The 15,536-nt window shown below is 37.1% G+C and overlaps 1 protein-coding gene and 1 pseudogene across 5 annotated transcripts in view; both read left to right on the top strand.

Moving 5' to 3' along the window:
• The first annotated feature begins 4,354 nt into the window (after positions 1–4,354).
• Positions 4,355–15,536, top strand: part of Rev1 (REV1 DNA directed polymerase) — a 64,970-nt gene continuing 53,788 nt past the window's right edge. For 2 of the 5 annotated variants that reach the window (XM_017801277.2, XM_017801276.2), the window contains exons 1-2: positions 4,355–4,420; positions 7,089–7,215. Coding sequence is in view for 2 of the 5 variants with exons in the window: in XM_008845866.3 (XP_008844088.1) it covers positions 4,367–4,420; positions 7,089–7,215 (181 nt within the window). In the remaining 3 variants the exon portion in view is untranslated. The remainder of the gene's footprint in view (positions 4,421–7,088; positions 7,216–15,536) is intronic. The other 3 variants (XM_008845866.3, XM_017801275.2, XM_029569785.1) reach the window with 2 other exon arrangements.
• On the top strand, positions 5,243–6,392 carry LOC103744184 (annotated as a pseudogene).

The raw sequence follows: 15,536 nt of genomic DNA, 5'->3' as shown, positions 1-15,536 counted from the left end.
TGCCTCTAGGCTTAACTTTAAATCCTGTTTAAAGAGCAAAACCTTTCTTTTCTTTTTTTTCAGTCTTTTTGAGATGGGGTCTCCCCATAGCCTCAGCACCTTCCAGGTATTTCACTGTATTACCAATCTTGTAAATGACCCATAGTTAATTCCTATCTGTTTGTGATTCTTACTGGTATCAAAAGTGGGCCACTTGCCAATTTTGTCTGTACCACTTTTAGGGGAGGAGGTATTTATGATTATGCTGTCTGTTAAACTGTTAGCACAGAATATGATTGTGAAGTTGTGAGAAAATGTTTTATTTTTGTTGTTAAAAGATTTTTTTAATTTGTGTGTGTGTGTGTGTGTGTGTGTGTGTGTGTGTATGTATCTGTGCATGTGTGAATGCAGGTGCTCACAGCTCATAGTGTCTGGAAGAGGGTGTCAGACCCCCTTGGAGCTGGAGTTACAGGTGGCTGTGACCTGCTGACTTGGGAGTTAGGAGCTGATGTGGGTGCTGAGAGCTGAACTCCAGTCCTCTGCAAGAGCAGTACTTGCTTTTTTTTTATTTCAATTTTATGTGTATGAATGTATTGTCTGCATGTATGTAAGTGCACCCATGTCATGCAATGCCCACAGAGTTGAGAAGAGTGTATTGGATCCCCTGGAACTAGAATTAAGGACAGTTGTTAGCCACCATGTTGGTGCTGAGAACTGAACCTAACCCAGGTCATCTGCAGGAGAAGTCAGTGCTCTTAACTGCTTAGCATCTCTCCAGCCCTGGAAAAATGTTTTAAAGTAAGAGAAATAAATTGTAGATAAGATGAAATATTCAGAGTACCTTTTCAAATATTGATGAATTGCTCTACAATATAGTTAGATTGTATTTCTGTATTATCATGTTTCATAGCTTACATGAAAGTTTATTATATTGACTCAATAAATATTTATTGACTACCTATCATATACAAGATTAATAGCAATTATATATATTCATTATATAATGTTTTGATTATCTGAAATGAGATTTATGTTGGTTTCAGTGAAATGAATAGTATATGTAAATATCAACAGCCATATTGGTACCTGTACATATTATTTGCTTCCTGTCACTGCATCTTTCCTTTTGTTTGGCCTTATAGTGGAGGTTGTCAGGTGGCAGAGCTGCCTGTTTTCAGCTTTATGCTGAGAACCTCCTCATTGCCCATGCTACTTTACCTTGTGTTCATTCATAGCACTAGTATGCCCTTGCTTTGTGAGTGTTGTCTCCTCCCTACCTCCCAACACACTCAGAAGCTCTGGTGACTCTGAAATTCACTGTGTAGCTGCCTAGGGTGGCCTTGAACTTTTGGCTCTCCCCCTGCACTCATCCTGAGTGTTGGGATTACAAGCATGAGCCACCATGTCTGGCTATTCATTTCTTTTGCAGTTGGAAATTTTAGAACTCTTGTTGCTTCCTTGAATGAACATAACATGACTATTTTAAGTCTCTTATGTTCAGTATCTGCTATCTCTGTAAGTCTGATTTTGTTGTTTTGTTGGTTTTCACCTGTATAGTTTAATTCTTTGTGTCACAATCATTGTATTTGTAAAATCAATGATAGAATATGTAAGGTTTGGGATTTATCATAGTGGATTTATGCTTTCTTGTGCCAGGTGCTTTTGTCAGGATTATCTTAATTACTTTCCAAAATTAAAATAATGTAAAGCAGCATTAAATTTCTGCAAAGTCTGGCCTGTTTACTTCCAGCTTATTCTTATTCCTGGGATCCCAGTCCCAAATGCAGAGATCAGTATTCTCAGAAGACTCTTCAACTCCAAATCTTATTACTAACCTGGTTAGCACTGTGTTTGTTAAAAACATGGCCCATTGCCACTCATCTAGAATTGATAAATACTCTCAGAGGGAAAGGAATCCCATTTTGGGGGAGAAGTGGCAGATATCTGCTATAGATTATTGTTCTGATTCTTGACGAGTAATTTTCACTGTTTGGTAGGCAGCCTGTTCCTTGAGGCAGTTACTTATTTTTTTTTAGAAAATGAAGTATCATTTAGCATTTGACTCTAGTGGGTTTTGTTTTGTTTGCTTTGTTTTTGTCTTTTTCCTTCAGTGCTGGGATCAAACCCACAGCTTCTGGAATGCTAGGCAAGCGCTGTGCTACTGAGCCATATCTACAGCTCTAGCATCCAACTCTCATGCTTGTCTACCTTCACCTCAGTACATCAGTAAGGATTTTCTTACTGTTTTTTTATAGTAGGAGATCTTAAGGTGCTCTTAGATGGTTGAATAAATGAATTCGACTTTTTATTTTTGAGCCAGAGTGTCCTGTGCCCTGAACACAATATGTAACTGAGGTTGGCCTTGAACTACTCATCCTCTTCACTCCACCTCCCAAATGCTGAGATTATTGGTGTGCACTGCTACGCCTGGCATTAAATTTTAAAAATGTGTTTTTCTTTGATATACTTTCATTTAGCATTTAATTATTGTATGCATCCTTAGCATATAATGATCAGAATTCCCAAGTTCTTTACTCTAAAAATAGGTGTATGGGGGCTGGAGAAATGGCTCAGCGGTTAAGAGCACTGACTGCTTTTGTAGAGGACCTGGATTCAATTCCGAGCACCCACATGGAAGCTACAAACCATCCTAACTCCAGTTCCAGGGGAATCCGAAGCTCTCTTCTGACCTCCACGGCATTGCACGACATGGGTGCACTCCCATAACATGCAGGCAATACACTCATACACATGAAATTAAATAAATAAAGAAATAAAGAAATAACATATTTAAAAAATAGGTGTATGGATTCATAGTTCATAATGACATCAGGAATTTTGTATTAGGCATTTTTTAGACTCTTAAGGAGTTAAGTTTTTAGGAACTGGACAAAGGAAGCTACTTAAAATGAACAGATATTTAAGAACAACATGGCAGTTACAGGGCTTGCCAAGAACACGTTGAACACCCTTGCATCTGCCTATAACAAACTGGAAATTCTTCTGTCCAGTAAAGTTTCATATTTTATCTCTTGTTCTTCAGAGTTCTTTATACATTCCCCTAAAGCATTTAAATTATCTTCTTACTACTGAAACTTAATTGTAAGAAGTATTTCTTTGTATCTTTTACTCACTTTTAGTATGTACTGTACAATTTGTTAATACCAAATATCAGCAAATCTCTCAGTATACCAAGAACCAAGAGTATTTGAAACAAAGTGTGTGTTAATATGTGATAAAATATCATGTTTCAAGTGTTAAAAGATTTTTTGAAGCATATCAACACTAATTTGAGTTTGATAATATGTAAGCCTTTATATAACAATAAGAATTTGATATAAACTATTGTAATTACAAGGAAAATATGTAATTAGAGATTGTATTAATTTTGTAAAGAATAATGCAATCATGTCCCAACCACATGGCTAGAAGAATTTGACTTTACAAAGACACATTTAGTGCCTGTTTTGACTTAAGAATCTTGACTTTCTGTCTTGCTACTCATTAAACCTGACCCTTAAGACGAGCCTTTATTTGGTCATCTTGGTGGTTGTATTTGGTATAGTTAGTTGATTTTGATTATATGATAATCCATGATAATCTTTCTCTTTGATTTTTTTTTCTGTTTTTTTTTGTCTTTTTGAGACAGGGTCTCCCTGTAGCCCCAGGTTAGGCCTGGAACTCGCTTTGTAGACCAGGCTGGCCTTGAACTCACAAAGATCTACCCACCTCTGCCTCCCAAGTGCTGAGATTAAGGGTGTTCAACACCATACCACTTGATGTATTGTTTTAATTGACTTCTTTTTGCGCCTTTTGTAAGATAGGTATGTTATACCATATGTGCATTCTTGATTATTTAACATATAAATCACAGTTTAAAAGCCAAATTATAGGACAAATAATGAAGGGAAATATTTTGATCTACCCACCTCTGCCTCCCAAGTGCTGAGATTAAGGGTGTTCAACACCATACCACTTGATGTATTGTTTTAATTGACTTCTTTTTGCGCCTTTTGTAAGATAGGTATGTTATACCATATGTGCATTCTTGATTATTTAACATATAAATCACAGTTTAAAAGCCAAATTATAGGACAAATAATGAAGGGAAATATTTTATATTTAAAGTGAGTTGTATTGTTGCTCAGGAGTGCATAGTCCTGTTGTGGTCCCCCCCCCTTTTCCCCCCCCCCCCCCGTAGTGAGGGTATTGTGTCCTGTGGGCAGATTTCACTTGTAAAGCAATCTGAGAATTGTATATTTTGAAAAACTTACTTGGCATTGTACTTTGGACTTTAGTTTCTAATTTTTCTCGATCAAAATATCAATGAGGAGTACATTGTTATAAAATTGACATATTTTTTTCTTCTTGATACAGAAGCTCCACCATGAGGCGAGGTGGATGGAGGAAGCGAGCTGAAAATGATGGCTGGGAAAAATGGGTATGATCTAAGGAATAAAAATAATTATTTAAATGTCTAGATATTTTTTCATTCTTTTTAATTTATTATGTGGCTGAAGGTATAAGTTGTAAATGGCTTTATACACTATTTTCATAATGCTTTGAAAAACTACAGTGTTCATAAGCTCCAACCCTTAAATTTTATTTTACTATCAGGAATTTTATTCTGAAGAAGTAATTAGGCTTGTACATAAAAATTTAATGAATGATTAATTTATCTCAGCATTGCTGGTAACACTGAGAAACAGGAAAAACACATAAATATCCAGTAGCGGGGAATTGTCAGACAATTATGTGTTATTATTTAGCTTTACATACATATATTTTGATACTTTATTTATTTTATGTGTATGAGTATATTGCCTGTGTCTTAATACACCTGTGTCTTGCAGTGCCTGCAGAGGTCAGAGAGGGCGTCAAATCCCCTGGAACTGGAGTTACAGATGGTTGTTGGCCACCATGTGGGTGCTGGGACTTGAACCTGGGTCCTCTGCAATAGTAGCCAAGTGAACCACTGAACCATCTTCTAGCCCTTAGCTTAAAATTTTTTTTAAAACTTTTTTTTATTATTTTTATTTTATGTGTATGCGTGTATTGCCTGCATGTAGGTAAGTGCAACCGTGTTGGGCAATGCCCGCAGAGGTCAGAAGAGGCTGTTGGATCCCCTGGTACTGGAGTTATGGACAGTTGTTAGCTGCCATGTGGGTGCTGGGATTCGAACCTGGGTCTTCTGCAAGAACAACCAGTGTTCTTAACTTCTGAGCCATCTCTCCAGCCCCTAGCTTTATATTTTTAACCTGGAATGATAGCCTTAGCTAAAACAGTGGGTGACAAAAGAATATTATGTATGATCCTAATTTTGTGTTGTGAGGCATAACAAACAAGGTTTAAAAAGCTAGCTACCCGAAGTGTTAGTGAATGGGATTATATTAATTTTCTTTTCATATTCTTTATTTTCTGAAAAATTTTATAATGAGCATGTAATATTGTAATAATCAGTAAAAACAATGAAGTCATTTGCATTTTGGAAAAAAAGTATATACCACTTCTTGCCACCTATGGCTGTAATTTGAAGACCTGATAAACAATCAAGCCTAATTATTTTAAGGTTAAAAAATGAGACAATTCCTAAGTCTGTCCAGTTGTTTTCAATAATAAAAATTTTGTATGTTCTTTCTGACATTGAAATAACCTAATGAAAATTAATACTACCATCAAATCAACTGATTAGATTCAGAACTTAGCCATTGAATTATTAATTGTATTCGGCACCATTAATGGACAGTTGCTTATTTTAAGCTTCTTGTATGGGAAACAGTAGAAGCCAGTCTAAATTATGCTAAGATTTTTCTAAATTTCTGTGTTAACTTTGATATAATGTTCTCAGTTGCATATGCAAGAACAATATTTTGTATTAAATTATGGACTTATCTTTAACTTACCTCATAAGAATATAACAAAGTTCTTAAAAATTAAGTTAACAAGGTTTTCCGCAGCTGAGGAGGTCACGTAGTGGCTGCCCTGCCGGCTCTGGCCCTGCTCTGCAAGCTGCCATGGCAGCCAGTGCCTTTCCTGAGGTCATCAATGCAATCCTGAAGACAAAGCATTTGCTTCCTCCTAAGCCACAGCATATCAGTTATACAGAAATACAACTTTGGGAAACAGTCTTCAAGAGAGCCTCAGTGAACTCATACAGTCTCAACAGATCGCCCCCCAACTTGCACTTCAAGTTCTACTTCAGTTTGATAAGGCTGTAAATTCAGAATTGGCTCAGAGGGTCAGGAGCAGAGTCAATTTCAGGGGCTCTCTAAATACATACAGATTCTGCAATAATGTTTGGACTTTTGTGTTGAATGATGTTGAATTCAGAGAAGTGACAGAGCTTATTAAAGTAGACAGTGAAAATTGTAGCCTGTGATGGTAAAAGTGCTGGCTCTAATACTACCGAATGAATAGAGAAAACGGCTTTTTAATGCCGTCTTCTGTTATTATTCATTGCTTTTTGAGGAGAACATAGAAGAGACTTTTTAAAATTTATTTAGCTTTGCAGAAATGACAACACTGCTGTACTCGCCGACAATTCCAGCAGAAAATGGCTTAACTCTGTCTTCTCGTAATTACATTACCTTTATTCTACAGCGTAAAGAAATGTACTTTCTTTTTAATGACAAATCAAAAGTATCTCATTCTGAAAAACATTCTTCAATAAACGCATTTTAGGCTGGAGAGATGACTCAGCGGTTAAAAACACTAGCTGTTCTTGCAGAAGACCCAGGTTCAAATCCCAGCACCCACATGGCAGCTAACAACTGTCCATAACTCCAGTTCCAGGGGATCCAGCAGTCTCTTCTGTCCTCGGAGGGCATTGCATGACACGGGTGCACTTACATACAGGCAATGCATGCATACACATTTTAAAAAAAAAAACCCTCAAAAAAAAAATGAAGTTAACAAAAGTTTTCCTTCGTCCTATCTGCTTTGTTACTTTGTCTTTATATTACCCTGGCCACTAGTGTAGAATAAGATTGATTTTTTTCCTTAAAATTTATATATGTATATATATATTTGAACTGTAAGTTTCTTTAAAGGTGGAGGTACTGAGGAAGAAACTATCTTTTGTGATTGGTTAATCTTTTCTTTAATTTTAGGGTGGCTATATGGCTGCCAAGGTCCAGAAATTGGAGGAGCAGTTCCGATCAGATGCTGCTAAGCAGAAGGATGGGACTTCATCTGCAATATTTAGTGGAGTTGCCATCTATGTTAATGGATATACAGGTTGAGTACTTTCTACTTTTTATGTATCCTATTTGGGCATGAACTTCTTTAGGATTGAGGATTCTTTTTTAAACTTCTTTCAATTTATTATCTGTATAAAAATTATTTTTAGATGATAGAAAAAAATCCTTGCTTGGAGACTTTCACTCTTCCTTTCCATCCTGCGTTTAGTTGTTTTTTTTTTGTTGTTGTTGTTGTTTTCAAAGTGCATTGTTTAAAGTTAAATAAGCTTTAGAATGGAAAACAGGAAACATCTTGCTTAAGTGACTGATTGGAAGCTTGTTACCCACAGCTGTGGCTTTGAAACCTAAGAGTGACATTGTAGGGTGACCTGTTAGGCCATTTTGGGAGGAAGTCTCTAACTGTAATTATCCATAGGTCCTTGAGGTGTATACATGTGATTTGTTCTGTTTTCTTGCCTGTAACAGGATATAAATATAGCTGAGAACATTTTAGTTGCCAAAGAAGGTTGGGAAAGGACCAGAATTCTGAGCCTGGAAGCAGAATTTCATTTAATCGCTCTTCTTGGTGGTGGTGGTGGTCCTCTCCTACCAGCTGTACCTATTATTGTGTCTGCTGTCTGGAAGGGAATGAGTGGTTTGCGTTATGAGTTGGGGGAAGAAATATGGGAACTCCCGAGAGTCTCTTAAATAATTTCAACTATGAACTTCCTGTTTTAAGATTTACTTACACACCTACTTTTAGACATGTCCAATGCCTCATTGCATCAATTTCCATTACTATTTCCCCTCCTTATATCAAGTGGGGTTTCATATAGCCAACCTAGATTTTTTTGTGTGATTTGTAAAGTCAGTCAACACTTGTCTTTTGGTTCTTGGATATTACTCCTAAGTTTTTTCTTTATTCTCTGAGTCTTATGATCATTGTGTATGCATGTCCGTGTGCATGCATGCACACATACTCTCTTATGTGCATTTATGTCAATATATTTACCTCCTTTTTTTTTTTTTTTTTTTTTTTAAATCAGTGCTCAGCTGGCCGATACCTGTTTAGGTCTCTATTCATCCATCACTTCTGATTGTCTTCATACTGGTTTAGATAACTTCACATTGCTCCTGTAGGGCTATGACTTTTGGCTCTCTTTGTATCTTCACATCATTAGACCTAACTATAGTTGGCTGTTAACGAGATAAGAGCAACATTTTCATCACTATTGTATTATTATTGCTTCTGTGGTTGACTGGACCTAACCATTCAGGAAATGTTTGCTGACTTAAAATTAATATTAACTGGGCTAGAGAGAGATGCTTCAGCAGTTGAGCATTGGCTGTTTTTGCAGAAGACCCAGGTTCGAATCCCAGCACCCACACATCAGCTAACAACCATTCGTAACTCTGGGTTCAGGGGAATCTGACAACATCCTCTCCTTTCCTCTTCAGGCATTAATAACACTATACAGGTGCACTTACACTCATTGAATAGAAATAAAATTTTAAAAATTTAATATTAATCAGATAGCACAATGGCTTTGCCTAGTGAGGGTAGAACATGCTGGTTTTGCTAGGTATCATTGACAGTGAATTTGGTCTTGGAGTGTTACCTCATAGTGTACGCTAGAGCAGCTTTGAAAATATTTCTTCTTAAATATATCTTGACAAATTTAAGTTTCATAGACTTGTCACAGGAACTGTGAAAGATTAAAAATGTTAATAAAAACAAACATTGCTCTTTATATCAGCTAGTTAGGAAAATACCTAATTCATAAGCACACCCTTATTGACATAAGAAATAGTAATGGAAATTCTTTATGAAAGAGAAAAAAAAATATTGCACTAATTTGAATGATGATCTGGAATTGTGATTCTATTTTGGTGTCACCTGACAGCCTTTTCTGACCGTGGGCATTGCACAACACAGGTACACTTACCTACATGCAGGCACGCGTACACATAAAATAAAAATAATAAAATTCAAAAAATTAAAAAAAATTTTATGATTTTTATTTTTTCCGAGTGTATTGCCTTCATATATGTAAGTTCTCTGTGTAGTTCAGTGCCCGTGGAAGTCAGAAGAGGGTATCAAAGTCCCCTGGAACTAGAGTTATGGCCAGTTGTAAGCTGCCATCTGGGTGTTGGGAATTGAACCTGGGTCCTCTGCAAGAGCAGCCAGTGCTCTTAACTGCTGAGTCATCTCTCCAGCTCCTGATGTCATTAACTTTTGTGTGACATGTGAATTAGTTTTTGTTTGAATTGATTATTATCTCTCTTTTAAGATAGGGATAATTCTTATTTTTGTTAGTATTATACAATAATTCTGCAAAGTTCTATTATGTTGAATTTTACAGTGACACAGAGTTGTGGTGATATAAAACAACTTTGAGGAAAAGATTAAATTTCAGTGAATACTTTGTAGATTTACCAATAAAACAGAATTAACAGGTTCTGTGTAACGAGTTAACGAGCAAAGAATGGAAAGAATTGTGTAAGGCTGAGTGTGGTGGGGCACACCTGTAATTCCAGAACTCAAGAGGCTGAAGCAAGAGAATCTCAAGATCTAGAGCACCCTGGTCTACACAGCACAAAACACTCACTCAAATAATGCTTCAGAGATGCAATAGACAAGCAAGGGATGCCATTTTTGTTGATGTTAAGTCATTTTCCCCATAGACTTTTATTAATATTCCAAGTTTGCTTGACTGCTTTAAAGTTTCCAGTTCTACCATCCATGCCTTTTTCATACCCTCTATCCCTTTGACTCAATTACTTAAATAACTTAAACTTAGAAGATCCTCTTTGTGCCTGTTCATCCTCCACCCCCAACTCAGTATATGGTATATGTATGTATTTGTGAGGATGTGTGCACATATGTGTGGAGGTGAACGTCGGATGTCTTCTTTGATCATTCTCCACCTTATTTTTTGAGACAGTCTTTCAGTGAGATTTTATGTAGCTCATTGATTTGGCTAGGCAGGCTGGCCAGTCAGTGAGCTCCAGGAATCCACCTGTCTTCGCTACCTGTGCAAACTCCTCCCCTTCCTCAATGTTCGGATTATAGGCACATGCCATGCCTGACTTGCCTTTTTATTTTTTGAGGTAGTCTTCTTATAGCCTCAGGTGACATGGAACTTGCTATATAGACCAGGCTGGCCTCAATCTCAGAGATCTGCCTGCTTCTGCCTCCTGAGTGCTGTGATTAAAGGTGTGTATCCCTGTGCCTGGTGCTTAGGCCTTGCTTTTATATGCATGTTGAGGGTCTGAATTCAGGTCCTCATGCTTGCACAGTAGGTACTTCGCTGGCTGAACTATCTACTCAGCACCCTCTTCTCTGTTTTCTTTGTTAAAGTTAGCTTTGCATGCTAGTTAATTTTTTTAATGGAAATTTGGGCTGTTTGCACTTGGAAGAAATTACTGAGATACCCTGAACCTTTTACTTGATTTCTTTTAGTGGTCACAGATCAGAATGTAAAGTCACAACCAGGATATTGGCATTGACAGTTGAGGCACATAACATTCAAACAGTGTTCTTCATGTTGCCCTTTTATAGCCACATTTGCTTCTCTTTGCTCTTGACTTCTCATCTTCTGGCTGTCTCCAGTCTGCTCTCCATTTCTGAAATTTTCTCATGAAATGCAACCAAGCTTATAGACATAGGACATGCACCATATAATCTTTTGTGATTGCCTTTATTGTTAAGCATAATTCTTTGGTGATTCATCAGAATTGTTGCATGTATCACTAGTTTTTTTTCTGATAGTATAGTTGAATTTCATATTGTAGAGATGTCACTGTTTCTTACTATAAATGTATATATAGTTTTTGTATGAACATAGAACTGAATTACTTTTGTACCTCTGTCAAGAATCATTCGATGACTCGGTGGGTAAAAGGGCTTGCTGTACAAGCTTGATGACCTAAGTTTGATCCCTGAAATTCACGGAAGGTGGAAGGAAAGAATCAACTCCTCAAAATTCTCTTCCGAACTCCACACGCGGGCCATGGAACATACGTGCCCACTCTCCCCCAGTAATAAATAATAAAATGCATTTACTAAAAAATTACGTCGTATGTTTGGGTGGGTGTGTTTCTGAGTTTCCTACTTTTTTTTTTTCTTTCCCCTTGAGATAGGGTCCTATAATTGGTCTTGAACTCATGGTGTGGCTCATGTGGCTCATGCTAGTCTCAAACTTGTGATCCTTATGCCTCGGCCTCCCAAGTTTTGGGATTATAGGCATGTGCCGCTAGGTTCTTCTGAGTTTTTTGATCTCTTCCAAAAATTTATGTGTCTATTCCTTCATCAGTACCATGCTGTCTAAATTACTGCTCATGTGTAATCAACCTTACTATGGGTGACAGATTTTTTTTTTTCTTGCTTCTGTGTGACATTTATTTTAGCTATGTTGGGGCTTATGAGTTTCCACATAAGCTTTACAGTAAGTTTCAGAATTGTGTTCTGTGTGTTTTGTCTGTCTATAAAATACTTTTCTAGGACTTTGATAATTACTATATTAAACCTGTAGATTACTTGGAAGAATTGATGTCTTTATTTAGTTTTCTGGCCAATGAATCTTCTACCCCATTTTACTATACTTTAGTTGATTGAGCAAATATATTTTGGATGTTTTGTGTGTATTAGGAACTGTTTGGAAAGATAACATGGTTGATGGAGAGCGATTTTGTAATTAATAATATCTGTTAGACATGAACAAAGAGAAATAGATGGAAAATGTCAAAGGAGCCTATGGGGGGAGTTGGTGTGAGTCCTTCATAAAAGATTTGAAAATTTTAGCTGTGTCTTGAATAAATAGGTGTTTTCTAAATGCAAATGAGTAAAGGCATGTTAGTGTAACTTTCAGTTTTGCCCTCAAATTTTCTAATTTGGTCAACAGTCTTAGATTTTGTAGATCACTTTGTATTTTTGGAGTTCTTTGTTTCTGTTTGTTCTTTCCCTCTCATGAAAAGTGCCTTCATGCCTTCATCTTGTGATCTGGTATTGGCATTTGTCCGTGAAGACTCAGATCAAATCAGATTTTTCTGATTTCTCTAAGCCAGTCTAGTATTTAAATTGTATGTCATCACTGTTGGTAACACTTGCTTTGAAACCTGAGTTTTACCTTAAGATTTAAGTATACTTTGCTCTCTGGTTGGTAAGCTCTATTCTAGATTTATTTCTTTTAGTATATGTATTTGTACTAGAATTAGTATTTATTTGACTTAAGTACTTTGTTTTTCCAGTGGAAAACAGCTACTATAGAGCACAGTCTTGGTTCTTGTTTGGTCCGGGATCCCCATACTTAGAATCTTTCGTGTTGTTCTGACAAAATACCTAACAGAAACAACTTGATATGTATATTTTAGCTAATGGTTTCAGAGGGTTCATGTTTCCTTAGTTCCTTGGCCCAATGTTTAGACTAGACATCATGACAGCAGAAGCTTGTAACAGACAGGAGGGCTATTCACTTCATGATAGAGAGGAAGCAGACAATAACAGGGCAAGATATAGCCCTGGTGACATGCTCCCATGACCTGTTTCCTCTAGCTAGGCCACTTCTTACCTCCTACTATTCATAATATTCATCATACTATGAATCCATCAGAGGATTAATTAGTCTACTGATTAGGTCAGAGTGCTCATGCTCTAATTGTCTCTGGAAAGGCCATCATGGATGTACCCAGAAGTGTGCTTCATTAATTCCCTAGGTGCTTATTAATCCAGTGAAACTGATAGTCAACAATAACCATCACACTTACCTGGTACACTGTAGGATGTTTAATTAGTATTTGTTGAGTAAGAGGATGAATAAAAATGGTTTTGTATTTGGGTATTAGAATGTTAAAAAATATTTTCGGTTACATGCTTAAGTTTTTTTTTTTCCTCTGTTACTATTATTTATTGCAGTTAGCATGTAGTTTAAAAATTTATTAATTTTCCAGTAGTACAAAACTAAACATTTTGTTATCCCCTGCCCCTTAGGAAACTAAATCATAGTGATTGTTAAAACTAGATGTTTGAATTTTAGGAAAAAGGAAGAATATGAAAATAAGAGTATCAGAGACACAGTTTGAATAGAAGTATATTAAACAATGCAAAACATACAGTCCAAATAGAGATTGGAGTGGGCTACCTTGAAGGGGACAGGGAGCAGCATGTTGATTTCTGCATTGTGGAGTTTAGAATAGTTTTTGTGTTTATAAGGTAGATAACCTTTTCGTGGGGTAAAGTAACCCCTTTTCCCTTCAAAGTCATGGTGGACCAGCTTTCCCTTGTTGGGTATTTCTTCATGAAGTCCACAGGAGGGGAGTCAATATCAGAATGTAAATGATACTATAATGAAGATGGAGTTTGGAGAATGCAGACCTTCATTAGTGTAACATGTGTAGGAAATTGCCCTGGTGTGTTGTTTCTTAGATTTGTTTTTATGTGTGCCTGCATGTATGGATTTGTACCATGTGCTTGCCTCCACAGGTATTGCACACGCATGCATACGTGCACAGGTAAACACACACACACATAAAGTAAAAAGAGAAATGAGGAGAAAATCAATTCTGACATCTCAAAACCCAGAACAAGTTTTAATGCTGTTTCCTTCTATGAATTCTGTGTATAGTGATAGAAATGGTCTTTGATCCATTTTAAGAGTTTGTGCTTGGAATAAAAGGGTCCAAAGTCATTCATTTACATTTGGCTATTTAGCAACGTGGGGCTTATTTTTAAAATAGTATTTATGGGACTAGAGAGATGGCTCAGTGGTTAAGAGCACTAGCCTTCATGCAAAAGACCTGGGTTTGAATCCCAGCACCCACATGGTGGCTAACAACTGTCTGGAACTCCAGTTCTAGGGGATCTGATGCCCTCCTCTATCCTGTGTGGGCATTGCGTGACATGGGTGCACTTGTATACATGCACACAATAAACAACATACACATAAAAAAAGCAAAAAATTTTTAAAAATTTACGTTTTTGTTTGTGGTGCTAAGAGTGGGAGAAGGGGTTGAACCTAGGACCTCTTGCGCTAGGCAAGTGCTCTACCACTGAGGCACATCTCCAAATCCTGTTTTTTTTTTCTTTTGAAGGACCTTGCTAGATTGGCCTTAAACTTGGGATCGTCTTGTTTCATCTTCTTTATAGTAGCTAGATTCCAAGGCTGTAACACCATGTCTAGCTATTTTGTTTCTGTTTCTATTTCTGTTTTTGTTTTTGAGACAGAGTCTTAGATACCCCAGGCTGGCCTTGAGCTCTTGATAATCCTTCTGACTCCTGAGTTGATAGGATTATAGATGTGGGCCACTGCCCAGCCTAGCACTGTTTTTTGTTTGTCTTGGTTTGCTTTTGTTTTTGTTTTTTTGTCTTTTTGAGACAGGGCCTCCCTGTAGCCTCAGTTATCCTGGAACTCACTATGTAGACAAGAGTGGCCTTGAACTCACAGAGCTCCGCCTGTCTGCCTCCCGAGTGCTGGGATTAAAGGCGTACTTTTCCATTGATTTTCTTTATACAAAATCTACATTGAAACAGTGAATAAATCTGGACATATTTTGGCCTTTGTTTAATGAAAATGTACCATTTTACTCCTTAAATGACTTTCTGTGTTTCTGTTCATTAGTTGATGACATTCAGAGCAGTTCATGATAGCACCAGCACCTTCATAAAAAGCCTGAGCTCTGAAATTGCATGGCAGTGCTTAAGGAAACGTCATTTGTAGTTTTTTGTGTGTGTGCGTATGTTAAGAACGTTATTGAAATTATTACCTAGAAGAACAGATAATACTGAGTTTCACCTGAGGAATTCCATTTATAATGATCAAGCAAGATTATAACCCTATTTTAGGGCAAAAGCCTTGGCTCTAAGAGTCCCAACAGGCTAGGCTCAGCCATCTGTCTCAATACACCAGTTAGAAGAGTAATTAGTAGAAGCAGAGGAACGAAATTTAATCAGTGCACTGGGAAGAAAAGTAGATAAAAAGGTCCAATGCCCCCAGATTCTTTGTTGTGGTACTGGTAAGAGCTTTAGGTCTAAATAGAGGAAGAAGTAGGGCAAGGGGCAAGAAGTATGGACAATTAAGCAATGCTGCCAGTGCAGTGGCTCATTCCCAGTACCTTTGTGTGCACATGCTCGCATACCATAGTACTCCTGTGGAGAGCAGAGGGAGGTCAGAGGTTATATGGGAGTCCTCTCTTTCCACCATATGGGTTCTGAATCAAACTGAGGTCATCAGTCTTGGCAGCAAGCGTTCTTACCTCATTGACCCTATTTGTTTTAATTGTTTAATAGAACTCGTTCAAGGAACTCATAGATTAACATGCAAAGTTATGTTTTAGATTTTTGTGCTCTTTATTGAATTTGGTGTCCCTATTAATATATTGTAA

This window comes from Nannospalax galili, unplaced genomic scaffold (assembly GCF_000622305.1).
Source record: "Nannospalax galili isolate Female #2095 unplaced genomic scaffold, S.galili_v1.0 scaffold182, whole genome shotgun sequence".
Classification (NCBI taxonomy): domain Eukaryota; kingdom Metazoa; phylum Chordata; class Mammalia; order Rodentia; family Spalacidae; genus Nannospalax; species Nannospalax galili.
The sequence above is the reverse complement of the archived record's forward strand: the minus strand, read 5'-3'. Positions and strand labels throughout refer to the sequence as shown.